This window comes from Equus asinus, chromosome 9, assembly GCF_041296235.1.
Source record: "Equus asinus isolate D_3611 breed Donkey chromosome 9, EquAss-T2T_v2, whole genome shotgun sequence".
Lineage (NCBI taxonomy): Eukaryota > Metazoa > Chordata > Mammalia > Perissodactyla > Equidae > Equus > Equus asinus.
This window is the reverse complement of record NC_091798.1, coordinates 80203873-80231750: the sequence shown is the minus strand read 5'-3', so window position 1 is coordinate 80231750 and position 27878 is coordinate 80203873. Positions and strand designations below refer to the sequence as shown.

At 36.7% G+C, this 27878-nt stretch overlaps 1 protein-coding gene across 3 annotated transcripts in view; it reads left to right on the top strand.

The window, feature by feature from the left end:
- The window catches only part of ADGRV1 (adhesion G protein-coupled receptor V1), a 511472-nt gene that overhangs the window by 94425 nt on the left and 389169 nt on the right, over positions 1 to 27878 (top strand). For all 3 annotated transcript variants that reach the window (XM_044780002.2, XM_070517787.1, XM_070517788.1), the window contains 12 exons: positions 1197 to 1377; positions 2343 to 2545; positions 6261 to 6390; positions 9280 to 9360; positions 10754 to 10893; positions 12969 to 13578; positions 16815 to 17030; positions 18534 to 18749; positions 19464 to 19708; positions 20936 to 21117; positions 21922 to 22733; positions 25006 to 25215. In XM_044780002.2, the coding sequence (XP_044635937.2) occupies positions 1197 to 1377; positions 2343 to 2545; positions 6261 to 6390; positions 9280 to 9360; positions 10754 to 10893; positions 12969 to 13578; positions 16815 to 17030; positions 18534 to 18749; positions 19464 to 19708; positions 20936 to 21117; positions 21922 to 22733; positions 25006 to 25215 (3226 nt within the window). The remainder of the gene's footprint in view (positions 1 to 1196; positions 1378 to 2342; positions 2546 to 6260; positions 6391 to 9279; positions 9361 to 10753; positions 10894 to 12968; positions 13579 to 16814; positions 17031 to 18533; positions 18750 to 19463; positions 19709 to 20935; positions 21118 to 21921; positions 22734 to 25005; positions 25216 to 27878) is intronic.

Below are 27878 nucleotides of genomic sequence, written 5' to 3'. Positions count from 1 at the left end.
TATTTCTGATCAGTCACCTCCTAACTCAACCCCTGCATCCTTTCTTGCTCTGTCCACCCCATTTGCATTCTGCCACGATACTTATTCTAGAATGGAATTCTCATTTTGTTAGTCTCCTGCTTGCGATTCTTCAGTTTTGCTCCAGTGTCTAGGGAATGAAGTTCATTATTTTTTTATGATGACATAAAAAGTCCCTATAATGTGACTTCTGATTATGCATCCAGCCCTATCTTCTGCTCCACCCTTAATGGTCTAATTGCTGTTCTCTCTCTGCCATAATCTCTCATACACCTGCGCCTTTGCCAGTGTTGTTTCTTTTACTTGGAATGTCCTTCCCCATTACTATTTACAACTGCCACTAATTCATTAAGACTCACTTCACATGTGTTGAAAACCTTTACCAGGAAGAGTTGATTGTTTCTCAGTTTACTTTGTATATAACTCCATTATGACATTTTTACGTTGCATTTTAAACGTTTTTCTGTAGGTCTCTCTCCTGCAATAGACTGTGAGTCTTTAGGGACTGGGGCCATTTCTAACCCTGGCACTACATCTACACCTACAAAGATGTCAAAACGTGCTTGCTCAATTAATAACAGATGGAGGAATTGTTTTTTCACTTTAGATTTTGACTGAAATTTTTTAGAGCATGGCTGAGTTACTGCTCTTCCTTTCATAACTTTTTTGGACAGATTGCGTAGGCCGGACTTCTAAGGCCCGTTGTGAATCTGTTTTCTAAAATGCTGCTACTGAGTATGTCAGGCTTTCCTTAGGCAGGAGCTAGGCATGTGTGTGTTGCCCTTTCTTACTCTTCTGCTTCATCCTGTCAGATAACATGCAGTTCCTTAATTAGGAACTCTTATTCCGAGGTTGGTAATACCACCGTCTTTGGTACAAAGAATATATGATATTGTATTGATATATAAATATATCGTAGATAGTATGATATTAATATGCAAATTGGATATTTTAAACAGAAAATGTTACTGCTCAGCACCCATTATCATTTAAAGAATTGTTTTCTCAGATCTTTCTTCCTCTCTCTTTTCGTGTTTAAGTTTGTGTAGAAATCAGTCACCTTAAATGGTAACTTCAATTAAATATAATTTAATTGGCTATTTTATTTTCTCCAACTAGGTGGTAAATAATTTCTACATGCCTCATTGCATACTGCCTCTGGATTTTTATATTTGTAGGTCCTGAATATATATGTTCTTGATGATGATATTCCTGAGCTGAATGAGTATTTCCGGGTGACACTGGTTTCTGCAATTCCTGGAGATGGGAGACTAGGTTCAACTCCCACCAGTGGTGCAAGCATAGATCCTGAAAAGGAGACGACAGATGTCACCATCCAAGCTAGTGATCATCCATACGGTAACCAAGCCCTTTCACAGGATGAATCCCTCTTCTCCGGGGGACATGGTCTTGTTGGGAACTTCTTCAGGGACTTCTTGCAAATGATTGAAGAAGAACTCCTTTGGACCCTCTAACTTGCAAGCTGCCATTTTGAGGGATACTGTTTATGAAAGAAAGATCAATTTCTTAAGTTTAATAATATATTTTGAAAAGTGTACACAGTATTATTTAAAATGAAAAAAGAATTTCTATTCATGCCTATCAATTTTTTTAATTTAAAAAATTATCCTATTGTGATATGTTAACACCTAACTAATTGAAGTCCTTTGTCATTTATATTTTATTAAGCCTCAAGAAGTGGAGTTATCACTGTTTGTTTATATTAATTTCTTTTTATCTTATGCTGAAAAAATGATAATTTTCTTAATTGGGAAACCATCATAGTTGTCTCTCCTAATAAATTGAGACTCTTTTCTGCATTGAAAAGTAATAGTTCTTTTGTAAGAATAAGGCAAGATCATCTGTTAAAAGGTCGGTGTAAGAAATGTGGGAGGCTCTTCAACTCTGATTTTCATATGTAAATTTTTAAAAAATGTGTTGCAACTCCTTTATGGTGCCATTAATTATGTTCCACTATAAATTCAAGAATGAATTCTAGAGAGTCAAATAGGAGTAAATATTTGATAATATATATCTTAAACTCCATCACTATTCTTTTTATTGATGTTTTGTGAAAAAAAAAAAAGCTTTATTTGGGTAGCGACAAGGAAAATTATCCTTTTAATTTTTAATATTCTGAAAACTTAACCTAATTGTGCCACAAGCATGTTAATCAAATCTTTTCCAAGGGTGGTGAAAGCCCTCACAATTTTATCCTGTTGATCAAAATAACAGGATTTTGTGCAAGATTGTTTCAAACAAATAAGAAATTCTTCGACAGATAATTGGGGCAAGAATGCACTGCCTTTCTTTGTATCCGCCAGGCTTGCTGCAGTTCTCCACAGGGCGGCCGCCCCAGCCTGAGGACACAATGACTCTGCCGGCAAGCGGTGTTCCACACGTCACCGTGCAGGAGGAAGACGGAGAAGTTAGGTTATTGGTCGTCCGCGCCCAAGGACTCCTGGGGAGGGTTATGGCGGAATTTAGAACAGTGTCATTGACTGCCTTCAGTCCCGAGGACTACCAGGTAAATCACTTAATCCTTTTGACGTGGTATTTGCACTTGTAAAATAGACATAATCCTTCTCTTAGAGGATGGGAGGGATTTAGCACGGTACCTGGGACACATTAAATGAGGAAAATAAGCACTGATGGCTTCTAGCCTTTTAAATTTATGTAAATTAGAATACTTAGTCCGTTGAAGCCTGACACTTAAATAGCTATCATACTGATTTCTCTTGTACCTTATATTTGTCATAGGCTTCACTTGTATTATTTATTTTAATGTTACAGGTTTTGATCAAATATATTTAAAATTATGCTTCTTACACATTTTAAATCCTCTCGTCTGCATCCATCAACAAAACCAAAATTATAAAGAAGTTATAGATCCATGTCTTTTCAGTTTTAATTGTTTTTCCTCTGAGTGAGAAGCAGTGTTTACTGGTTAAAAAATAGCCTGGCATTCAGAACTGGACAGGACTGGGTTTAAACTGGTCTAAATGTGTGTCTTTGGGGGAGACAATCTTTTCTAACCTCAGTTTCCTACCTTAAGAGAGAGAGACTATCCGCCTGGCAGGATCACTCTGAGGATTGGTGGCAGCGTTTTAAGTGTCGTGTACTGTACATGGCACATATATAGTGACACTCAGTGACCACTAACTATTCTTATTATTGTCAATACTCATATTAAGTGAGTGGCTCATGATTTCTTCTCAGCTGTGCTTCTCAGGAAGTATTTTATCCTTCATCATTTCTGTTTTCCCAAAGAATCTTTGTCTTTAAATTTAATATTAGTTTTCTTGTTTTTCCCCTTGTTCCTAATAAGACCTGTACAACGATGCAGTGCTCACTAATTTGTACACACTTTTCCTCCCAAACCTCAGAAACCTTGGCTAATCGAATTCAATTAATTTTGGCTGTAGTCTGGTTGGCAAAGTTTTCTCAGATTTCTTCTTTCTCAAACTCTTTTCTTGGGCAAGTTATATTTCTCTTGCCCTGACATTTATTGCATCACTATCTAGTTTTGTATATAACACATTCCACAAGACATCTCAGCTTGGCTGAGTATTGTCTTCTCTGCATTCTCTTAAAGAAATACTTTCATTCTTATGTTGGTGGTCTTCACTTTCTAGGTAGTCTGAACATCCCCAGTCTCCAGTTGGAGTATCATTTTCTTTAATAACTAAAACAAAACAAAACAAAAAACCTATCTTCCAATCCTTCCTGACTGTCAGAAAGCTAATAGTCTTGGAGACATTTCTGAGGAGTTTTAGGGGTTCTTAAATGTCCAGTTTGTCACTTGTTACCACTTTGAACCATTATCTTTGCTTGTCCCTGAAGACCTGATAACTTTTGCCTTCACTGCTTCTCTATGATGCTTCAGCTCTCTCTGGTCTAGGTTAGCACAAAAGTAAAATTGCTTAGGCTGTGTATGTGAGTATGTGTGGATGAGTACGTTAGGGGAAGGGAGGGGAGGTGCCAGGAAGGATCATGCGCAGAAGAGGAGACAACAGATATCACTGTTCTTAACCTTATTCTCGTATATCAAGGTATGGTTGATGCCCATCATCCAAGTGTTTACTTCCAGCTCTTGAGGGTGATATTAAACAACTAATTAATGACTGAATCGCCATTGTGGGAAATGTTCACAGTTGATACTCTGGGACGGTGGGGGGGCGCCGGGGTGGGGGGAGTTGGCATAGTCTCAGTAGTCAAGGATGGCTTTCTTGAGGAAGTGATTTCTATACTGAGCTCTGAAGTTTAAGAAGAAGAAAACTAGCAAACTAGTTGAAGAGGGAATGAATTACTTGAGACTGGTAACATGGCATGAGTAAAATGGTAAAATGGCCCTAATGTAGGGAAAAGCACAGGCTGTCAGAGGAACAGAAGGAAGCCCAATGTTTCTGAAATGTGGAGAGCTAGGTGTGGTAATAAAAGATAAGGTATACAGGAACTGGATCATTCCAGGCTTTAGAGATCATGCTACATGTTGTGGCTTTTATTTTAAAAACAAGGAGTAGTAATCGAAAGGTGTTATATATTTATAAAAGATCATTAGGCTGAACTGTGGAGAAAGGATTAGAAGACGTAGACACTGGATGCAGTAAAGAGTCCATTTTTTGGAGCAAGGCAAGAGGTGATAGTATCTTGGACTAGGCAGGTAACAGTGTAGATGAAATGAAGTAGGTGAGCTCCAGAAACATTTAAGAATTAAAATGGCAGCATTTGAGGAGTGTTTGGTGTGAAGGACAAAGCAGAAGAGGATGTCAAAAGTGACTCCCCAGTTCCTGGCATAAGCAACTTGCTGCTCCACAATTTAGAGCTGTGGAGAGGAGTGGATAAGGCATAAATTTTAAGGGAAGATCATGAATTAAAAATTTTGACAGAAGTTGTAAGAAAACTTTGAAATAGGTGTTAAGATTTAAGTCTGGATATCAGAGGTTGGAGATAGAAATTTGGGAGTTGGGAGCATATAAATAATATTAAAAGCCTAGAATATGATAGTCTTGTCTAGAGAGAGTCTGATGAACAATAGTTTTTAGAGGTCATAAGGCGAATGTGAAAATCGGCAAAGAATACTGAAAAGGATGAGCTAGAAAGGTAGGAAAAACAGGAGTGTGTGATATCATGGAATACTAGAGAACGTGTTTCCAGAAGAGGAAGTGGCCAATTGTGTAAAATATTACTAGGGTCAAGTAAAAAGCTTTCCTAAGACAGTCAAATGTTATTTCTGTTGTTAAGACTTCTAGAATTACTCCACTGACAACTCTACTCTAGGCAAAGTTACTTACTTTCTTCTTGAGCTAACTATGCCTTTTATAGCAGTTGTAATTCTATTCAAATTATTTTATTACATTCTTAACACTCCTTCTGGAATGTTCTCCACGGAGCTAGAGATTTGTCTTGGCTGTTTTTGAATGCCAAGCACCTAAAATGGTGCCATACACATGCTATGTGTTTGATAAATATTAAAAAGTTAATACGTACGTGAGTAAGTGAATTGGTACTTGAGTTCCTCAATTTAAGTTTAAGATCATTAATAGCTCTGCAACGTGAAATATAGTTGTCCACAGAAGCTAACACTAGAAAAATTTAAGCAACTTTAAAATTTACTCTCATGACTTGAGGAGAAAATGCTTATATAAGAGATAATGGTAGAAAAAAGGACTTTAAGACTTTGAATTTAGATAACTTTTTTGTTTTTCTTGTTGTTGTGTGAACTTTTGTGATGGGAGATCTCTGGTATGAATTTCACTTGCAAGTATCATCAAGGAAAGATTGATGACCAAGGGACAGATATTTACTATTGCTTGGAGAAATTCTCAGAATGAAAATGCCATTATAATTACGCACTGAGTATTTAAATTACTCAGTGATATAATTTGAATAGTTCTAAATATACCTGGTCAAGAGAATTCCATGCATCTCATTGACTTAATTCTTTAGGAATTTGTGGATGTCACCTATTCAGATTTCTCATTTGCCTTGGCTATTTTTTTTTTGATGAATAGGCTAATAAGAGAAATAAGAATCTATCTACTTTATTTAATTGGAGAATATTTATTTAGAATTTATTTGAACACTATTCATTTCCACTTGTGTTTTCAATTTTGTATTTTAATTATGTTCTTTTGTTTCAGTGCTTGTAACAATTTGAGACAAAGTAAACACTCTTATTTTGCACATTCATATACAAAATAATTATAATCTCATGGATAAATCTTTTATTTGTGTTTCAGGGTATTGCTGGTACCTTAGAATTTCAACCAGGAGAAAGATATAAATACATTTCTGTTAACATCACCGATAATTCTATCCCTGAATTGGAAAAATCTTTTAAAGTTGAATTGTTAAACTCAGAGGGAGGAGGTAAGACTTGCGACTCAAAAACATCAAAACATTTGCTTGTCCACCCACCATGATGATAGTACATTCTATTAAAGAAATTCGTTCCTTTGAATTAACCTTATTATTTTTTTAATGAGTGAATGACTAGTTTTTGGAAAGAGTATCCTGAAGGTTAATAATTGCATAAGATATATGGTAGACAATTTCCAATGGATAGACCCTTTCTTGGTAAAAAGGAAATTTCTATCTTTCTACATAAATTTAGAGTATTAGTTTTAGAACTTAGTATTCAACTCATAGTTTTATTTACATATACTTTTGCTGTGAGGTTTGGTTAATTCTGAGTTAATATGTTTAACATTTATTATAAGGACAATGTCTATTATGCTGTTTTTTTCTCCTTTTATTATCTATTGTCTTTTCCTTAAGTAGATGTGCTTTTAGAATGAAATAGCATAATTGTACTGAATCACCAAATTATGGTTGTCATTCATTGCAGGTGCCCCTAAAATCACCTCTCTCGTTTCTTCCTTTTTTCAGTTTTCCCAGTAGTTCCTTTAGAGCAATCTCTAGGTGTAGCACAGGTAAAAACCAGTCCTTTTGGATAATCTATTATGAAGTGATTATCAATAAAGCAGGTCAACAATACCTTATCCTCAATTCTGAGATTCAGAAAGCTCTGACTATCAAAGATTTTTGGAGTCAAAATTCATTTTATAGCAAAACTCATCTGCGTTGAAGTAAAGCTACGTATAATCTTTATTTATCCTGCTTAGATTAACTATTTATATATGCTTCCTTGCAGAAGTATTAATGTGTTTGATTATCAGATACTACTAGGGGTGTTATAGAATGCATGTGATGTGCACCATATTACCTTTATAAATGTAAGAACTTGAGATTTGATATGGCATTCATCTGGACAGTCTCTTCCATTACAAAACCCAGGATTATTATCTTATTATTGTCTTCAGATTTTGATGAAAAAAGTTGTAGTACCATATAAGCCATCCAAAGGGAGAGATTGGGTAGGCCAGAAATATTAAACTTGTCTTTTAGTATGTAGTGAGGCTTTGGGGTAAGTAGGCAAAATTTTCCCAAATTTCTCTTCCCTGTATTCCTACAGCTCAGATAAAAGCAAAGGAGGCCAAGCCGGGGGATGATTAAATAGCGCCCCAGCTTGGTTGACTGCCTAAAATAGTAAAAATATGCTGGGCGACCAGTTTGGCAGGTGGCGTGTAAAAATCCCAGCTTTGCTTGTCCTCCAGAGACAAGTGCTCACATCTCCAAATCATTATTTTCGTGACAGGACTTCACTAATCAAAAGTCACTATAAAATATTTGAGAAGTTGTTTTTTGTATCACTTATAGCTGAAAATACTTATGTAATAGAGAAAATGTTGGTGATCATTCCCGAATATTGATTAATAACGAACATCGAATATTCTTCAGAAATATTTGTGATCATAGTGATATTTGTGATTTTATGTAGAAACTTCTTTTCATGTCTCTAGAATATACATTGTTATGCATTAATTGGGCATGAGTACTCATTTGAAAACCAATCTTGCAGTTTCTTAGTAAACAATAGTGACAGAGAATTCCCAGTGAGTTGAGATTGGAGGTACAGGAATCTAGACACTGGTCTCCACTCTTTGAGTCATAGCTAGGGACTGCCTAAGAAGTGAAATAGCTTGTAGAACTCAATTTCTTTGAGGGTCAAGGGAGCGTCCCTTATTCCATACAGTTTTGTCTATAAAACTTATTCTACATAAAAATAGCCACCTGAATAGATGTTTTATGCTAGCCAGAGTACATTAGTGTTGAACTTCACTCCTTTTTCTCATGACTTATGGATAATATGGGGGCAAAACCACGCACCAGATACTTCCTGCAATCCATTTTGCCTCTTAAGTCTCTAAGATGATTTCAGGATTGGGCGCCATAGATTCTCATGTCTGGTGTATCCCAGTCCTGTTGAGGAGAAGGACAGAAGCACAGAGCAGATCTTAACTAGCTTGTCAGTCAAGGATACTGGTAGAGGCACATAGGTACGGATGTGGCTTTGCCTCTCTTAGTCTTCTTCTTTTCCATTGCTGACATCGCTGCCCTTCCTGTCTTCATTGTTTACAAACATTTGGTAAAATAATGGGTGGGGTATAAGATGTGTTGGAGGTGAAGGTATAACAACCTTCTCTTTATTATAGTCCTTACGTGTTGCCAAGGTACTTTATTTTTTATGGTGTTATCTGTTTGATCTTTGCAGCAGTTCTATAAAAGGCAGCACCTTGTATAGGTGAGAACAGTGAGGTACCAAGAGGTTTAGTAACTTGCTGAAGGTTTTATAGCTGATAATTCTCAGGGCCGGGGCTGAAGCAGAGTTTTTTAGACTACTTGTCTAGAGTTCTTTCCACAGTATCAGTGGTAAAAGGGTGATGAAGTCTGAGAACCATAAGTGTGGTGGGAATTTGAATGTGTGGCTGGAGGGAAATGTTAGATGCTTTTCTCTAATTTTGAATTGTTGGTTGTGAGCCATAGGGTGACTGTCACAGGCGTGTAGGCCTAAGTGTTTGATTATATACACACACAAATATTTAAAATATTCAAAACAATTTCATTGCTGTAAGTGAAAATTTAAAAATAAATTAGTTAAATTGGCAGAAATGGGAAATACCAATTACAACTTATGTGGAGTATTTCCTGAAGCTATGAGTGAAATTTTTATCAATTGGTAGCCTGACTAATATTATATCACTTAACATAATCTATTTTCTGTGGAAGAGTGCATGTCATTGGGTGAATATTAGTGCATTTTCCTCTTTGCTGGATATGTTTTAAGAGCTCTCAATTTTCTCACTCTGTCAATGTGTGTTATGTGGGTTGTGTCTCTTTGTGTGTCTCCTTGTGAAGTGACTGAACTCTTTAGGGTTGATGGCAGTGGTAGTGGTGATGGGGACATGGAATTCTTCCTTCCAACTATTCACAAACATGGTAAGCAGCTGTTCCAACGCCCTTTACTAGTCTACGTTTTAACTTTTCCTTTTAGAGACAACAATACTAACCATTTATGGAAACCTACTATGTGCAGGTCCTTTATATATTTTATCTTATTAACCATCACAGCAACTTAATGAAGTATTATTTGCTCTGTGCTGTAGTCACCCAGCTAGAATGTGATCCCGTCAGAATCAAGTCCTTGCCTGCCTGCGAAGCCCAGATTCCCCTCTCTGTATGAACCTAATTTGGTTTCCTGATTCTAATTGCAGTGGAAATTTTACTTGAATATGATTTACAAAAATGATTATTGAAAAACATTTTACATAGCTTTGAATACCTAAAAGGAGAGAAATAGGACATATTTTCATGTTAAATGTGCCACACTGATTTTCTGTACGAAAAGAACCATGAGACTTTATATGAAGTGTTTAATCAAAACAAATAGGAAAAAGAAATTCAGAAGAAAATAAATGGGGAGAGTAAGTTGCCAGTTAATCGGAAGGACTCTTGAAAAGAGGATTCCTTTTGAAGTAGATTCATGTAGAAGCATGGTTCAACTTTTTACCTCAAATATTTTTTCCTGTTAGATGAGAAAACAGAGAAAACTTGTTTATTGAGGGAGAAGTCTTTCTAATCCTCCAATGTTCCTTTTTCTTAATACCAAGCTTTATATTTTGGTGTCAGAACTCATGTTCCCACCCCTCTCGTTCCTAACTCTATCAACGCCATATGTAACCTCTGTATTGAATTACTCTGCTACTTTTGGGATTGTTCGTTTTCTTGTCTGTGTACATTAATACAACGTAAGAGTTTACCATACGTCTCAGGAAAAATCTAAATACTTCTTTAGATCTTGACATCTTTTTAGTTATAGGATTGGACTGTTTGGGCTCAGGGGAGGAGGTAGATCTATCTAATATGATAATATGATGAAAAAAATAGGCCTAGAGTTAATGCACATTTGGAAACCAAGAATCTGTTAGTCAGATTGAGGGAACTCGTGGGGAAACCCCTGTTTCATAAAGGTAAGAGTCATTTTGGCTCATGTTCTTCTGAGGTCAGTAAGGTCGTGGGAGACTTTCCTCATACACCCTGTGTGGAAGAATGTTCTCTTTCATAGAGAAGAAAAAGAAAAACAAGTTTTCCTTATTCCTCCTTAAGTGCTTATGTGGCACTTGTATATCTCGTTGGTGCCAAAATAGAGAAAGGTCATAAAAGCATGAATATGTGTGGCAACCATTTGCGTCTGCCTTTCTTTCTAAAACAAATTAGAATGTACTCAATGAATGGTGCAACTCTTTTCAAAAAGTTGTTCTTTGCCTTTTCCTTTGGTTTGTAAATTACTAATTAACATTTTCTTGCTGTTTGTTGGAACGTATTCATGCAGCCAGTCTAGGAGTGGCTTCCCAAATTCTAGTGACAATTGCAGCCTCCGACCATGCTCATGGTGTATTTGAATTCAGCCCTGAGTCGCTGTTTGTCAGTGGAACTGAACCGGAAGATGGGTACAGCACTGTTGTGTTAAACGTGAGTCCATTTTCTCCTCCAGTCCTGGTTCTGACTGTTTTATTGTCTTATGAAGGTGTGCTTTATGTTACTTTTTTTCTGTTTAGGAGGAGGGGAATAAGCCTAGTGGCACAGACAATACAAACTGATAATTGAATAGTGATTGGCATTTGTCTTTGTATCTAGTTTTACATCCAAACTCATGATTCTGAGGATGCCTGACTCTTTAAGGAATATAATGGAGCTCTACCACAGAGATTTTTGTATTAATTCAGATAGGGTACAGTAACAAACATCTCTGAAATCTCCATGTCTTTTTTTTTTAAAGATTTTATTTTTCCTTCTTCTCCCCAAAGCCCCCCGGTACATAGTTGTGTATTTTTAGTTGTGGGTCCTTCTAGTTATATGTGGGATGCCGCCTCAGCATGGCTTGATGAGCGGTGCCATGTCCGCGCCCAGGATCCGAACCAGTGAAACCCTGGGCTGCCAAAGCAGAGCATGCGAACTTAACCACTCGGCCACGGGGCCAGCCCCTGAAATCTCCATGTCTTAATACAACAAAGATTTGTGTTTCGCTCATGGTATATGTCCAACTTAATTTGGCACTCATCAGTCACTTAGGGACCAAGGATTACAGAGGTTCCATCTCAACAGATGCTTTCATCCCTATGGAGTGGGGAGATGAGAGTGTGGAGAACTGCATCCTGGCTCTTACAGCTTCTTTCTGGAGGTGATTCACAGCATTTCCACTTACGCTTTCTTGAACAAAGCAAGTCACATGACCATGCTAATGTTAGTGGATAGAGAAGTGCAATTAGTATCTCTCTCCCAGAAGGAAAGACTATCCAAAACATTTGTGAACAACAGCAATAACAACATGTTATGTTGTGTTTATGTGTTATGTGTTGTGTTATGGTGTGTTTATGTGTGTGTGTGTCTACTCTGCATTGTTCTCATAGGAATTAAGCAGGATTCTCTTGTTAAGTAACTCAGAGGAGTTAGAAGCTTGATCAGCTTCCTCAGATTTTATACAAATGATGAAGAAATGTCACTCAAAATATATCATTTCTGTACTCTTAGGGCAGACTTTCAGTAAGCTGTTGTGGAGTAAACTGAACAACTTTAGAAGGGCAACTAATGACTCAAGAAAGAAAAAAAAGGGATTAAGGGAAAGGATCAAGTTTTATAATACTCCTGTCCTAATTTTATTTTGAATCAACTTTCATATTTTAAGTAGAAATAAAAATTACTTTTAGTTGGGACTTATTTAGAGTGTTTTTTAAGCTTTTTGTTCTTCTTAACGTATTACTGACAAAAGCATTTCTTCCTTCTTAATGTATTTTATATAACCTAGAGTCAAATGTTTTATGCTGTTTGTTTTTCATATTATATTGAAGATAAAAGGAAATGTAATTTGCTTTAAAAAATGAGTTTTATGGTGAACTTTTCAGAAAAATATCACTCATCTGTTCCTTAGAATGAAATATATACCATCTTTGCTATGAATATAAAAGTTTTCATGAATGTGCTTAAATATAATAAATTGTTAGTTACATTTGCTTTATTACTAATATATAGTATAATAGTAGAAAAGATACAGCTATAGTTTAGTTAGAAGCTAAAACTGTTCAATCAATCTATTTCATGCAACACTATTTTTTTGTTTTTTTTTCTGCTAAGGAAGATTTGTCCTGAGCTAACATCTGTTGCCAGTTTTCCTCTTTTTTTGCTTGAGGAAGATTAGCTGTGAGCTAACATCTGTGCCAATCTTTCTCCACCTTATATGTGGGTTACCAGCACAGCTTCGCTGATGAGTGTTGTAGATCTGTGCCTGGAATCTGAACCTGTGAACCTGGGCCACTGAAGTGGAGGGTGCTGAACTCAACCACTATGCCATGGGGCCAGCCCCAACAATCACTTTTAAGTAGGACTCTCTGAGGGTCTTCAAAGATGGGTAGTACATGATCCCTGCTTTCAAGAATCTTAGATTCTTGAGAATGGCTTATAATATCCTATTATCATTCTGTATTTATAAATCTCTAAGTCAATAGTTTTAATCCTTCTTTTAATACTTTTTAATATTAAATATTTTATAGATTATGAGAAGTCATGGAGCTCTTTCTCAAGTGACTTTGCTTTGGAGCGTAGACTCTGATCCTGATGGTGACCTCGCCTTCACCTCTGGCAATGTCACATTTGAGATTGGGCAGAAGAGTGCCAACATCACAGTGGAAATACTGCCGGATGAAGAGCCTGAACTGGATAAGGCATTCTCTGTGTCAATCCTTAGCGTCTCCAGTGGCTCTTTGGGAGTTCATACTAATGCCACACTAACAGTTTTGGCTAGTGATGATCCTTGTGGGGTCTTCATTTTTTCTGAGAACAGTAGACCTATTAAAGTTGAGGAAGCAAACCAGAACATCACGTTGTCAATAATAAGATTAAAAGGACTCTTGGGAAAAGTCATAGTCACATATGCAACACTGGATGATATGGAAAAACCACCTTATTTTCCACCTAATTTAGCCAGAGCAACTCAAGGAAGAGACTATATTCCAGCTTCTGGGTTTGCTCTTTTCAAAGCCAATCAGAGTGAGGCAACAATAACTATTTCAATTTTGGAGGATGATGAACCAGAAAGGTCTGAGTCTGTGTTTGTTGAACTACTCAACTCTACTTTAGCAGAGCAAGTACAGAATCGCCCAAGTAAGTAACCATTCGTGTGTCATTATTAAACTAGAGGTAAGAATTCTAAAACAATAAATTAAGAATTTGGTGTAGTAGAAAATTCTATAAAAATAGTAAGCCCTAACCTTGAAAGCATCATCTTACAGAAGTTTATCTATAAGGCAAATAGAAGTGGGACACTTGAAAATGTGAAATCCTGTTTTAAAAGTCTGTTACAGTGTCAGCCTAAATTTTTAGAAGTGTTTTTGTAATCCAGTGTAACTGGCCTCTAGTACTCTTGTACCAGATATTGTAGCTTCTAAAACTTTCTGGAATCAATCTGGGGATTCTAAGGATAGTCTTGGTAGCAAGAACCTGAGCCTCTCTCACCTTGATCCATTCTGGAAGATTCCTTAACCAGCAGAGGCTCTTTGTATTGGTGAGGAGCATGTGGATCTGGCAACTGCATGAGGGAAGGGGGAGAAAGCTGTGTAACAGTAAGAAATCCTGTAAATTTGTGGGTCACCATGAGAGTCGAGAAGAAGGCAGTGGTTGGGGATAAGAATGAGGAATGAGGAGTGAGCCATGTTTGGTACAGGATCTTGTACAGCAGCTTCTGTTGGAAAGTAGCAGCCACTCCTCCTGGGGTTGTGGCTCAGTGGCTTTGTAGAGAGAGTCCAGTGGCTACTGGTAGAGAGCCCAGCTTCGGCTCATGGAGCTAAAAGCAGTTCTTGTATATGACTTGTTCATTAGTCACCTCTTCCTGAAAGAATGTGTAATTTTAGAAAAGTGTTTTAAATAAAAAGAAGAATCTAGATTTCCCGGATAAGGGAACAAGTGAAATAAGAAAGATTAGTGATATTAATTTAATATTTGTTGTAGGGCGATATTTATAAGAAAACAAATAAAACTTTCTTAAGGAAACTGGAGTTACATAGTCCAAAGAGTAAGATTCCAATGTCTGCATGTTGACTATGTTCTGCCATAAAGATTAAGTAAATTTCTTCACCTTACCACAACACCTGGATGGATATAGTGTATAGTGAGCAACATTCTTCCCAACATTATAAGTAATTGTAGTCCAAGTTTATAGAAGGAAATTAACTTTACAGGACAACTAACATTAAATTTTCAGATGATAGTCAAGGTTAAAATTCCCACACAATATCTCATCCCTTTTTTTCTTATCAAGATTTAGGGCCAGTTATAATAAATACATTGAAATAAAATGCAGTAATTAGTCTTAAGTAAGTAAGACTTAAGTATGATTCTTAAGTAAGAATTGTAAATACAGCCTGGTTTTCAAGGAACTCACAGTTCACAGAGTGAGACAGAAATAAAACCAGGAGGGAGTATCACACACAGCAGTGACCTGTGGGTGCTGGTGTCAGGTGTCTTACGTTCCCGTCTATAGTAATAAACTGTTGGACATAATCTTTTTAAGCCCCAGTTTCCTTATCTATACTACAGAAATATCGTGGGGCTTAAATACAATAATAGATGTGAAAATTAATCCAGTGTCTGGCACATGGTAAGCATTCAATAGTGTGAACAATTATTATTAATAAAATGGTATATGCTGAGTATCAATGTGCTGTGGGATGGGGAAAACAATCAATATGTATTTGATGCTTGATATGTTCCTGAAGCACGCAGCATACTTGGGACAGTTCAGAATAGGCATAAGCTATGATCTGAAATTATTAGAGAACAATTAAGTGCAAATCTGTGTGATATTCACTCAAATTTTAATAGGCAAAATCAGTATAGGACCTGATAGGGTCCCTGTTACTCTGCTCTAAGTGTAATCATCAACTTTCAGGGGAGCAGTGTGAGAAGACTGGTGATCAGCACCTAGTGAGGGCATAGGACTTATGGCAGGATGGACAGTCTTGGGTAGATGAAGGTGTTGTGGTACCCAGGTTGATGAAGAGTTGGATATAGGGAGCAAGAGATTAGGCAAAGCTTTATAGCATGCCTCTTGATTGTGTCCACCAGTTACTAGTCTAATACCTTAGGTGACTTACTCAGTGTCTTTGTGCCTCTGAACCCTCATCTGTAAAATGTGGACAGTGTTTCCTACCACCTAGGAGGTGTGGGACTGAAATGACTTGATACAATAAAAGTGCTTGGAGCCATGCTGGCAAATAGTGCACACTCCAAAAATGTACCCCACTGCTACAACTCTGTGTTACTGGCATTCTTTTCTAATTTAGTTGAATCTAATGATAGTATATTGATTTATTTTGTGATTTTTACTATGATATAATTTAGCTGGTCTCGGCCTATTTTATTGAAATTAAATGTTACATTCTTTTTTTTAAATTATCTGGCAATGTTGAATTTTATTCATTATCACATATTTCCAGATACCACAATGGTTAGTGATATTCTGAATTTGAATTCAAAATTGTTTACTTTTAATAAGAGTTTGTTGATGCTTCATTAGTATTAAAAGTTCTCTTCATTTATTATTTTGGCAAGGGTGCTGGTTGGAATTGAACCTAGAAAATAAATCAGCGATAGTTTGTGGAAGGTCCTAAATGCCTTCAGAGTAAGCTTTGCTCCCTCTAAAATCAGTGGAATGTGAGCAGAGATCCTTAAAAGGATGGGGCCTCTCCATTATCGCAATGTCGAGGTAGCATTGAGGCTGACTCTGCTTTCTGGATGAGTTAGTTGAGTGACTGGTTCACGAAGATAGGGTAGGAAGGGACAGGTTTGTGAGGAAGGACAGTGAAGCAGTTAGAGAGGCAATAATTTATTCAGAGTATGATGATTTGCAGCTGATCTTTGAGGGCAAGGAGCTAAATTACTTTCCTACTCAATTTTGGAACTGAAATATGTTGTCTTTTAAAAATTTATGGCGTGCGGGTAACTAATTAGAACAGCGTAATTCTGTAGGTTTCATCATTACCTGTTGTAATATTATGCAACGTGTTGATTAATTATACTCTAATCATTTTTTTGCCTTTTGACAAATTTCTAATACTTATTAAAATATCCCTGTAGGGTAAGTGTTTTTTTTCTAAGGATTCTATAATAAAAATTGCCCTAGAATTTAAAGTTACAAGACAGTAGGGACTTTCTGTTTATTTTTGTATCCTCAGTGTCTAGATTAGTGCTGGTACATAGTAATAAATATTCTTTGATATAAATAGTAGCGAGAAGACACCAAATGATGATCCCATTTGGCTGATGAAATCTTGCTGAAGCTTCTTGGTAAATTTTGGCCAGTTCTTAGAATTTTGATATGTTCATTTTTCTCTGTCTTTCAGTTTCAAATTCTCCATGCCTTGGGCCTAAGGTAGAAACTATCGCTCAGCTAATTATCATTGCCAATGATGATGCCTTTGGAACTCTTCAGCTCTCAGCACCAGTTGTTCGAGTAGCAGAAAATCATGTTGGACCCATTATCAACGTGACCAGAACGGGAGGAGCATTTGCAGATGTTTCTGTGAAGTTTAAAGCCGTGCCAATAACAGCAATAGCTGGTGAGGAAAGACATCTGAGGAGCGCTGAAGTGTTTTAGAGGGAAATTGTATTCTTGATTAACAAAGTCACTCAAAGATGTAGTTAGAAAAACCAACCAGAAAACAATCATACTCTCGCATCTGTGTAAAGACACAAATCTAGAGCTTTTATCAGATATTTGTGACACTGATTTTGCAGAATTTGTAAAAACTGTTGGCAAAATTGTATAGGAATTTAAAAGCTCTGATGACCAAAATACATGCAAACTAATGAAAAGTGAACTAAGGAAAGCCTTGTTAGGCTATCTCTGTGCATACTTTTTAGTGCCTGTTTTTTGAAAGGGATTCATGTGTAAATGATATGAGGAATGCAGGATAAAATGTGCAACCATGTAATGACAGTGCTTGGCAACAGTATTCTCTCTCAACCCATTTATCTTGCTTGTTTATTTATGAACAACGTGGAAAAAGCAATGGTTAGCATTAACTATTTTGTGTACAAGCAAAAGAATTTCATTGCTAAATGCAAACATTAGGAGACCGCCTTCTTTGGTGGTGCAGTTACAGCATCTAGAGGGAGATTTGCCTAAGAGCTTTTTAATTAGAATCTGTCTAGGAACATGACTGTGAATGGATAGGATAACATGCTTGATTTTTTTTTTTTGAAATAAATCATGTGGCTATGATACTTGCTTGAAAAGATAAGAAACCAGGCTCACCTAGTCCCTAAGTGGGGTGTGTGTGTGTGTGTGTGTGTGTGTGTACGTATGTACATAACATATGTGTCTGCATACATGTGCAAACATTTGGGGTAGGCAGTCCAGAGGAATACCTGACTGCCTGTAGGGAGCTTAACACATTGACAGACGGTGGAGATTGACCAGTGTTCTAGGAAAGTAGCCCTCAGCCTCCATAGGAGGCCTCTCTCCTGTCCCCATCCACTGTTTGACCAGAAATAAAAGCTACCCTGAGCAGTAGGCAGTAGCAGCTTTCAATCCAACTTTGTGGGAGATTCCATAATTTCCAGCTATAACATCAATGATGCTGACATGTCCGTATCTGAGCAGCAGTGTAATTTATCTCCCCAGTGAGATCAGAATTCTAGTTACGTTCTTTGTTTTAAAAGTATTGTATGTAGATTTTTTTTCTTTTGTAGGTAAGGGGCTATCTTGTGATAGTGACTGACTCTTTATATCTGTGTCTATGTTTATCTCCATATCCATATCTATATCACCCATATCTGTATACAGCAAATAGAACAAATTATGTATACATCTTTCTAAAAATGAAGGAATGAACTTGAACACCCTTAGAAGGTCTTTTCCATTATTTTGTGATATCAAACCCATTTTTTTCTGGCAAGAGAGGTAAAATCTTGTTTAGAATAAATGTAGTTGATATCTTCAAAAAAGTCTTTCCAAGTATATCCATGAAATTTAAGACCTCATAGTATTTCCCTACTATATGGCTGTTTATTATCCTACTTTGGAATAAGTGGTAGCATTTTGCTTTTTGCCTTTGTAGGTGAAGATTATAGTATAGCTTCATCGGATGTGGTCTTGCTAGAAGGGGAAACCAGTAAAGCTGTGCCAATATATATCATTAACGACATCTACCCTGAGCTGGAAGAATCTTTTCTTGTGCAACTGCTGAATGAAACCACAGGAGGAGCCAAACTAGGGGCGTTAACAGAGGCGATCATTATTATTGAGGCCTCTGATGACCCCTATGGATTATTTGGTAACCAGACTAGTTTGTGTCTCTCTTTTACTTGTCTGTATAGATCTGACATTTCTTTGTTTTTATAGACTCAGAATTTATTGGGTCATGTTTCCTTTTTATCTTGCTATTACTGACTTATAGGACATCTGTGTACATTCACTTTCAGTATGTAGTGGTTATTAACAAAAGAAATCAACCTCTTAGCATGAATATGAAAGTCGTAAACTTTTAGGTCATATCTGGCTCCTAGATGTGTTTTGTGGATCTTAGAAAATTCTTAAAAAGTTTTGTTTTTTAATTTGATTCACAGAAATTTACACAAAAATTTAGATTTCTAGGCTTTCTTCATAAGTAGGAAAATCTGGCAACATTGGGCCCCCTTTCCTGTGTAGAATCAGTCATGGGAGCAAAATAGCAACTGCCCCTTTGGGGACTGGGCTTGCACTGTGCTCTTAGCCATGGAACTTACTAGACACACTTCACTGATGACTGGTATAGTCTAACCCCTGTGAGCATCTGAGTTTATGATTTCTGCTTCTATCATAATGAAAAATAATTTGGAAATTTTGGCAGGCCTGACCAATTTGTATCACAGCACATTACTCTGATTTTGTGGGGTTTAGCTACTTAGGTTGCTTAGCGGGCAAGAAGAATTGACTGTAGCATGGCAATTGGTGAGTTCTGTTGACTCAGTTTCCTTTGTATTTGAAATAACTCTGCTCTGCCCTTCAGGTTTTCAGATTACTAAACTTATTGTAGAGGAACCTGAGTTTAACTCAGTGAAGGTAAACCTGCCAGTAATTCGAAATTCTGGGACACTCGGCAATGTTACTGTTCAGTGGGTTGCCACCATTAATGGACAGCTTGCTACTGGCGACCTGCGAGTTGTCTCAGGTAATGTGACCTTTGCCCCTGGGGAAACCATTCAAACCTTGTTGTTAGAGGTCCTGGCTGACGACGTTCCGGAGATTGAAGAGGTGAGAGGAATGGCTAGTATAGAATGACACTGTAAATCATACCTTGTCTTATAGTGACTAGAACAGATGGCTGTTATTGTGACATTTATCAAGCATGTCAAATTATTTCTACAGGAATGTTCAAAATAGGGTAGTGTGAAAGTGATTCTCTGAAACAAGAATATTCTAGAAATAGGTCTTGTACACATAGCAGTTTACTATGTACAAGTTTACAAGTGTAAGTTGTTTTGTACAATTACATTGTATTTTTCAACATTTTGGTTAAATGATTAAAGATATATACATCTGTCATAATTTTTGCTACATTGTTCCATATAAACTGTTAATTTGTTTGTATCCAGACTCTCTTTTGGCTTGAGTGTGGTCAGTCAGCCTTAATTAAGTGTAGATTTTGACTTCTCACTTGTTCATTCATTTATTCTACAACAGTTTTGAGAATTTACTATGTGGCAAACACCATACTGGATATATCTGCCTGATAGTTATTTTTGCTGAAGAAGCAAGGTGGCAAATAAAATAGAGTCTCAGTGGGAAAGTTGATTCATCACTAACATATATTGGCTGAAGATAATTTTATTTTATGAAAGTCAAGTATTAGTAAAGCCTAAATCTCATAAAATTGCATATAATACCATTTATTCTTTAATAGTATCAAATTTTCATAGAAAGCAAATCCCTAAAATTTCATTTGAATGCTAATTGTGTCATCATTCACTTCTAAAATATTAGATGTTAGTTGACACATACAAAACATTTCTCTTCTCTCTGAATTTAGGTAGCATTATGAAATGATGTTTTTTATTTTAAATTTTGTCAGAGAATTTCCATTTAAGAGAATGTGAGAAATAAAGCATAATTGATTAACTATTCATAAAACGTATACATGATATTTTCCCTAAATGAAAAAGGTATAGGATGTAAAAGTATATTATTGAAGTGGTAAACATAAACAGGGATCTTAAAATGGATTCATAGGTTTATGTAACAATGTTAAGGAACTTAGCCGATGTTTCTTGCGTGTAATCATGCTCTGTTATTAAATGCTGATAATGGATTATTCTGTTACATGTTGGGTTTGTAAATATATTGGGGGGAGTTTTCCTTGAGTCCATTTATATTACGTTCCATTTTGTTCTTGTATTGCTATGTTTGACTTTTTTCCTGCATTATTATTATTCTAATTTCAGAACTGAGATTCTGTTAAGGAAGTTTTCACTGTATTTTTAGGTTATCCAAGTGCAACTAACTGACGCCTCTGGTGGAGGTACTATTGGGTTAGATCGTGTGGCAAATATTATTATTCCTGCCAATGATAATCCTTATGGTACAGTAGCCTTTGTTCAGTCGGTTTATCATGTTCAAGAGCCTCTGGAGAGAAGTTCCTGTGCTAACATAACTGTCAGGAGAAGGTATATGAGATGGCTGCTTGCATCTGTGGGGGGATGGGAATTGTGGGGTGGTGGGAAAGTATCTCTTGTACAATTAAATAATTTAGGTTTGGTGGTTTTTATATAAAGTAAATTATTTTATGTTATAATTTAATTGAACTATGCCTATTAATATAAATAACTCATTATATGTATCATACCTATTATTAGTGAAATGGATCATAACATCACTGGGTTTTCTAACCACAGGAATTTATTGCTTTAATCTGTGATTTCTTTGATTTAGAACTTAAGTGCAATTACCTTCTAAATTAAAGAACATGCAGATGCTGGATGAAGTGCTTGATATTCAGGTTCTGTTTTTTTCGGCATTTCTTTTGTGAGGCAACATATGGTTCACTCAGCTCCTTCAGAAATAGGAAATATGAGGTCTTGGGGCGTGGTGGCACGTAGTTCTATCTCCTCAAAATGTACTCATGCTGTTAGCATTGTTACTTTGTTTCACTGAAATCTAGTAATGAAAATTAGTTTTCTAATATCTTGTTTGATAATTCCGAAATGGGTATGATTTGCTTACCTTGCAAGATATTTTCATAGCTTGGTAAAAAGTAAGTATTATTCGATTGAAAACTAGCAAGATTTCTGTACATGAGAAAACAAAATGTTGAAAGACAACTGTAATTAAGAAACGTGGTTGTATTTGTACTAGTACTTTATACCCATAAAAAAAGCAAAACCCGCAATCAGTATTTCTCTTCACTATGTGTAAGCCACAGATTGTTTTGAGTGCTTAACCTGTCTTTTAATTGTCACTCCACGTTTTAGCGGAGGGCACTTCGGTCGGCTGTTGTTGTTCTACAGGACTTCCGATATTGATGTGGTGGCTCTTGCAGTTGAGGAAGGTCAAGATTTACTCTCCTACTATGAATCACCAATTCAAGGGGTGCCTGACCCGCTTTGGAGAACTTGGGTGAATGTCTCTGCAGTGGGGGAACCGCAGTATACTTGTGCCGCTTTGTGCCTCAAAGAACACGCGTGCTCAGCATTTTCATTTTTCAGTGCTTCTGAGGGCCCCCAGTGTTTTTGGATGACATCGTGGATCAGCCCAACTGTTAACAACTCAGACTCCTGGACCTACAGGAAAAACTTGACCAGGGTAGCATCTCTTTTTAGCGGTCAGGCTGTGGCTGGTAGTGACTATGAGCCTGTGACAAGGCAGTGGGCCATAATGCTAGAAGGTGATGAATTTGCAAATCTCACAGTTTCTATTCTCCCTGATGATTTCCCAGAGATGGATGAGAGTTTCCTAATTTCTCTTCTTGAAGTTCACCTCATGAATATCACAGCCAGTTTTAAAAACCAGCCAACCATAGGACAGCCAAATACTTCTACAGTTGTCATAGCCTTAAATGGTGATGCCTTTGGAGTGTTTGTGATCTACAGTATTAGTCCCAATACCTCAGAAGATGGCTTATATGTCGAAGTTCAGGAGCAACCCCAAACCACAGTGGAGCTGATGATCCACAGGACTGGGGGCAGCTTAGGTCAGGTGACAGTCGAATGGCGTGTTGTTGGTGGAACTGCTACTGAAGGTTTAGATTTTATAGGTGCTGGAGACGTTCTGACTTTTGCTGAAGGTGAGTGATGGTTCTAAATGGATTTTAGTTCCTCCTGGTAAAATCATCAATTTATATAATAATATTCATGAGTTCTTACTGTGTACGCTCTTGCTAATAGGTAAAAGTGCAGTATGATTTGAAAGAAATGGAAGTTAGGTGGCTTGTTAATGGTTGACATGACATGTAGACTGACACGACCCTTCATGTATATCTTTTTAGTTTATTAAAAAGAGGAGATTTTCAGGGAGTGTGTAAATTTTATTCCTTTCTATGTGATAGCAGTGCCTTTAAGGGAACTTGGAGGAACTCTAAAGCAAGGTCTAATTTTTTAAGGAAATTACAAGATTGAGCCATGTATCTACAACCAAACACGTGGGTAAGAAGTATTGGTAGCTAGAAAAATGAATATTAACTGGGAAGCGTTTTAAGATGTACTAGACAAATGAAGATAAATCTTCAATGAAAATAATTTTTAAGTGTAAATAGTATGAACTTTGGTGTCTTCATTCATATTGAATTAGGCCTAGTGATGGGTCAATTTGTAATAGTGTTCTTAGACTTGGAAGGGATCACTGTTGTAAATTTTCATGAGCAATGGAATTATAGATACCTTGGCCAACAAATTAGGATTAAGGTCAGATCACTGATTCTTTTTCAGGGCTGGTTGAATCATCTAATATTTGAAAATCTGGAAAGTTCTAAAATAGTTCTCTTTGGGTGGGAGAAATGTATCTTTACTGAAATCATTGTTTATATCCTGATTTGGGCAATTACAGATTCCATACAGTTGATTAACATAGTGTTTTTCTGATTGAAAAAAATAATATATACTCATAAAAACCTCAGGATCTACAAAAACAATGAAAGAAATAAATATTATTCACAGTTCCGTATCTTATAGCAATTCACTGCATTTTTTATTCTTCATCTTTTTAATGCATATACTTTTGTTGGAAACAGTAATGGGGGTCACGTTGCATGTATAGTATACTTTTTGAAACATCTAATAAGTGTTATGTTTCAGAGTAAATTTTTAAAATAGTGTAAAACATTTCTATAATGGTTTTTCCTACTAAATCATTTTGGGCATCATGGAATATGATATGCTTGATGAGTATGGGGGCACAGGTTGGTAATTGGTGACATTTCTCCCTACTTCAAAAGAAATAATGAAAATTAAATGAGGAAGGAGTGGCGATGAAAATTTAAAGTTAGATTTTCCAGTCGTGTTAGTAACTACAAAGAAAGTTATATATAAAGTAAGAGCCTTATGCAAATTAGTATTACCTTGAATTCTAACTATATCATCACACAAAATAGACTATATTTTATAGCTAACCTAGATTCTTAGATAATCTGTAATCTCTTGAGGCAATCTTGACACTGTGAATTGATGAAATGTACCAGCGTCATGAGAGAGAGAGAGAGATGCATTCATGTCTCCTTTCTCCTTTTTCCTGCCTTTTCTCATCCCACCCTTTCATCCTTTTTCCAGAAAGTGGCAAAGAATTAGATGAGGGACACTGCAGGCTGAGCAGCAGAAGCAGTGTTGGGTGTAGGGTATTCAGCGGTGCCCTGTGTACTAGTGGGGTCCTAGACCAAATTGCAAAGTAGATTGCTTGACCCCTGTTGCTGTCACTCATCCCTCCGATTCCTCTTCTGTCTCCTTCCTTCATTTCCCCATATCCTGGAAACTGGTATTGGATGCTGGCATCTCATCGAGCTACCCAAAGACTCATCCCATTCAGGCTGGTTCTTTCACTGAGAATTTGCCATGCCTTTTTTCTGTTTCCCATTTTGACCACCTCTCCCTAAGTATTCCTGGTCTTTCAGGCAGGTATTGGCTTGATTACCTGGTGAAAATTATTCATGGTAAGGCCAGAATGAGAGTGAGACTCCGTTCTCCTAGAAGGAGCTGTTTCTAAACAGAAGATGCTTTTGAAGCTCTTTTCCTCACTAGGTCATTCTTCTGGACTAAAGACCAGGAACTGAAACTATGATTCTTTGAAATAATTCTACCTTTTAATTTTTCCATAACTCAAAATGTCCTTCTCCACAATCTGTCCACATTTATGAAATTTTAGTGTTTTATATGTGAAAGGACATGTAGATTAACATACAGCATTTGCTTATAGTGGCACTAATATTGGCTCATGTTATTGACCTATTATAATTCACTCACATAGTTTTACTTAACTTGTTCTAATAGAAGTTATTTTCGGCCTTTGTGAAGTCTCTGTGTTGGTGATTTTGTTTACTTTGGTTTTTATTCCATTAATTTTTTTTATAGGCGAAATAAAAAAGACAGCCATTTTAACCATTTTAGATGATTCTGAGCCAGAGGATGATGAAAGCATCATAGTTAGTTTGGTGTACACCAAAGGTGGAAGTAGAATCTTGCCCAGCTCCGACACTGTGAGAGTGAACATCTTGGCCAATGACAATGTGGCGGGAGTTGTTAGTTTTCAGACGACTTCCAGATCTGTCATAGGTCACGAAGGTGGGTACCTTTTTCTGTTGAGCACGTTCATGCTCTTTTCCATGGACTTCATTTTTGTCTAATCTTGTAAAGTTTCTGGCGTGTTTTATCTCGCCCTTATTTTGTAGAGCTGTGAATGTTAATATGCATGGGATTTATTTGGGAGAGGGCTTCATGGTGAACTGTTTAACTAGATTTAGGAGCCTTGCAGATTGATGTTGTGTTCTAGCTTGCCACTCCCCCCTGGTGTGATTTTCAGGAAGTTAGTCAAGCCTGGGATGCTCAGCTTTCTCATCTGTTAAATGACAGGACATATTACATACTTTGTAGTTTTCTTTGTGAGGATCAAGTGAGCTAATAAACGTAAAGTACTTGGCATAGTTCCTGGAAGGTGTCTGCTCACTTGTAGCTTTGACATTAAACACTGAAACATTGGCCTCCTGTTAAAAACAAATAGTAGTTCGTAATCAGTGAATATTTCAGCTTGGATTTTATATTTGGTTTAGGTATTTTATGAACAAACTGCCAAACTAGAAAAAATTATAAAATGTCCATTTTTTCCCTTAAAAAACAATAACTGTTGAATCCTTTCTTAATATTTCACATTACATGTAGGGTTTTGCATATTTAGGCTAATTTTTGTTTGTTTAAAACGTCATAGCAATGTTTTTTGTCTTTGAATAAGCCTCTTTGAGATAAAGTTGGTACTTACAGTCTGTGTTTCACTATAGTTTGTATTTAGAACTAAAAAAATTCTACCTCAAAGAGTTAAGAAATGAAAAGGATATAGATCATGCATTTGGATTTCTGTTTTACAGATGAGCAAACTGAGACACAGAGAGATTAAGTGACTTGACATGGTCACGTGGCCAGTTAGTTGCTGTGCTGGAAACGGAATGCATTTAAGTGTGCATTGCTTTTCACCTTACTATACTTCCAAGTTTATTTAACTTATCAGTGCAAATGTCTGAGCCATTTCCCGACACTCTTTCCCTTTTTTAGTGGTTTAGACTCTCATGTCGTAGCAATAGTGAATAAAAGTAACTAACAAATTGCCAAAAGTCTAATCTAAGGCAGATTGTCAACTCTCAAGAAATTATTTGTAATGTAATAAAATCACTGCTGGAGAAGTAAATCTTAATAATGACAATAATATTTGTTGAATGTTTTCTGCGTGCCAGACATCTCACATCTATTATTTTATTTATTTTTAACAACAGTCCTATGAAATGGATATAATGATATACACCAGATTTTCACGTAAGGAAACTGAAATGTAGAGAGACTAAATAACACGCAGTTATTCATGGTGGAGCTTAAACGCAGTGCTGTCTGAATCCAAAGCCCAGACTGTAGGGCGCTTTGTGAGAAGAGACTTTGTTTTGCTTGAATTTATAAATGCTGCAGAACTTGACAATGCAGGAACTTTTGGTAAACATTTCAAGCAATTTGAGTTGGAAGGATAATTAATTTGAATAACAATGTTTATGTGAGAGAAGGAAATTGGTGAGAGAACCTGACTATTTCAGGTTAAAGATGGAAATTGGATTTTTAGAAATAATAGTTGAAATCAGGACAATTAATAAGGTCTTTGTGGTTGGAGGAAGAAAGGCAAGTTGTCAAGGATGGAACCAAGTGGAACATCAGGCTAAGGCGCTGGGAAAGGAAAGAGACCCGAGAGGAGAGACAGAAGGCTCTGCCAGAGAGTGGGAAGAGATCAAGATTAGAGTGTTTTCATTAGTTATAGGAAGAAGAAAATAATCCGAGTGTCTCAGACTAACATGGGCAACAAGTAAGATTAGATTCCTAAGTGAGCTAGAGGAGAGAGCAGTACAGGTAGAGGAATTTTAAAGGAGAACTTGGCATGTGAAGCAAATATCTGAGGATGATGAGAGGACGTAGATGCCTTAGGCAGTGCTCCTCAAAGTGTGGCCAGTCCTCAAGCCGGTGCCTGTCCACAAGTGTTTGCTACTGGCTTGTGACAAGATAAGTTCAGAAATTGAATTAACTTTTTCTAGAAACTTTTATAACAATTTTATTTTGCTGTGATATCCAAAAGTGATATCTATGGGCTTATATTTTGTGTGGGTTTTTTTTTTCCCGCTATTTAGCTTATTTAGTCATTTGTTTTATTGTATTTTACAAAAATATCAGTCTGTAATAGTTCAGGGCAAACAAAACAAAATGAAACAAAACGGACAAAAACTGGTTTTCCTTCCATGCATTAAGTTTGAGAAGCATTGCCTTAGAAGACAGTCTGCTTGTTGGCTACGAGAGCAAGGAAAGGAGAAAAATTGGAGAAAAAGATTAAAGAAGAGTATTTTGGATTTCTTTTTGTTTTTTTAAAGAAATATAGGAAGGAAAATAATGCAGACGAGAATAAATGTGTTAGTTGTATGGAGGGTATAAATAAGATCAGGGACCAGGAAGGATTAGATTTAAGGAAGGACTTGGAACTAGAGTAGGTATGAGATTTTCAACAATGTGACGGAAATTGTTTTTTTTAAGAATACAAAAGAATTTAGATATCCAGTATCACTTTATAGGGATTCTAACTGTAAAGCGGCTGGTGTCATCAAAGTGTGTCCTGTGAGAGTCTGTGGTGATGGTGGTGGTGCATTGGCGGGCTGAGGAAACCCAGGCTCTCTTGCTGGGCACTGCATCAACTTGCAGACACTGGCACC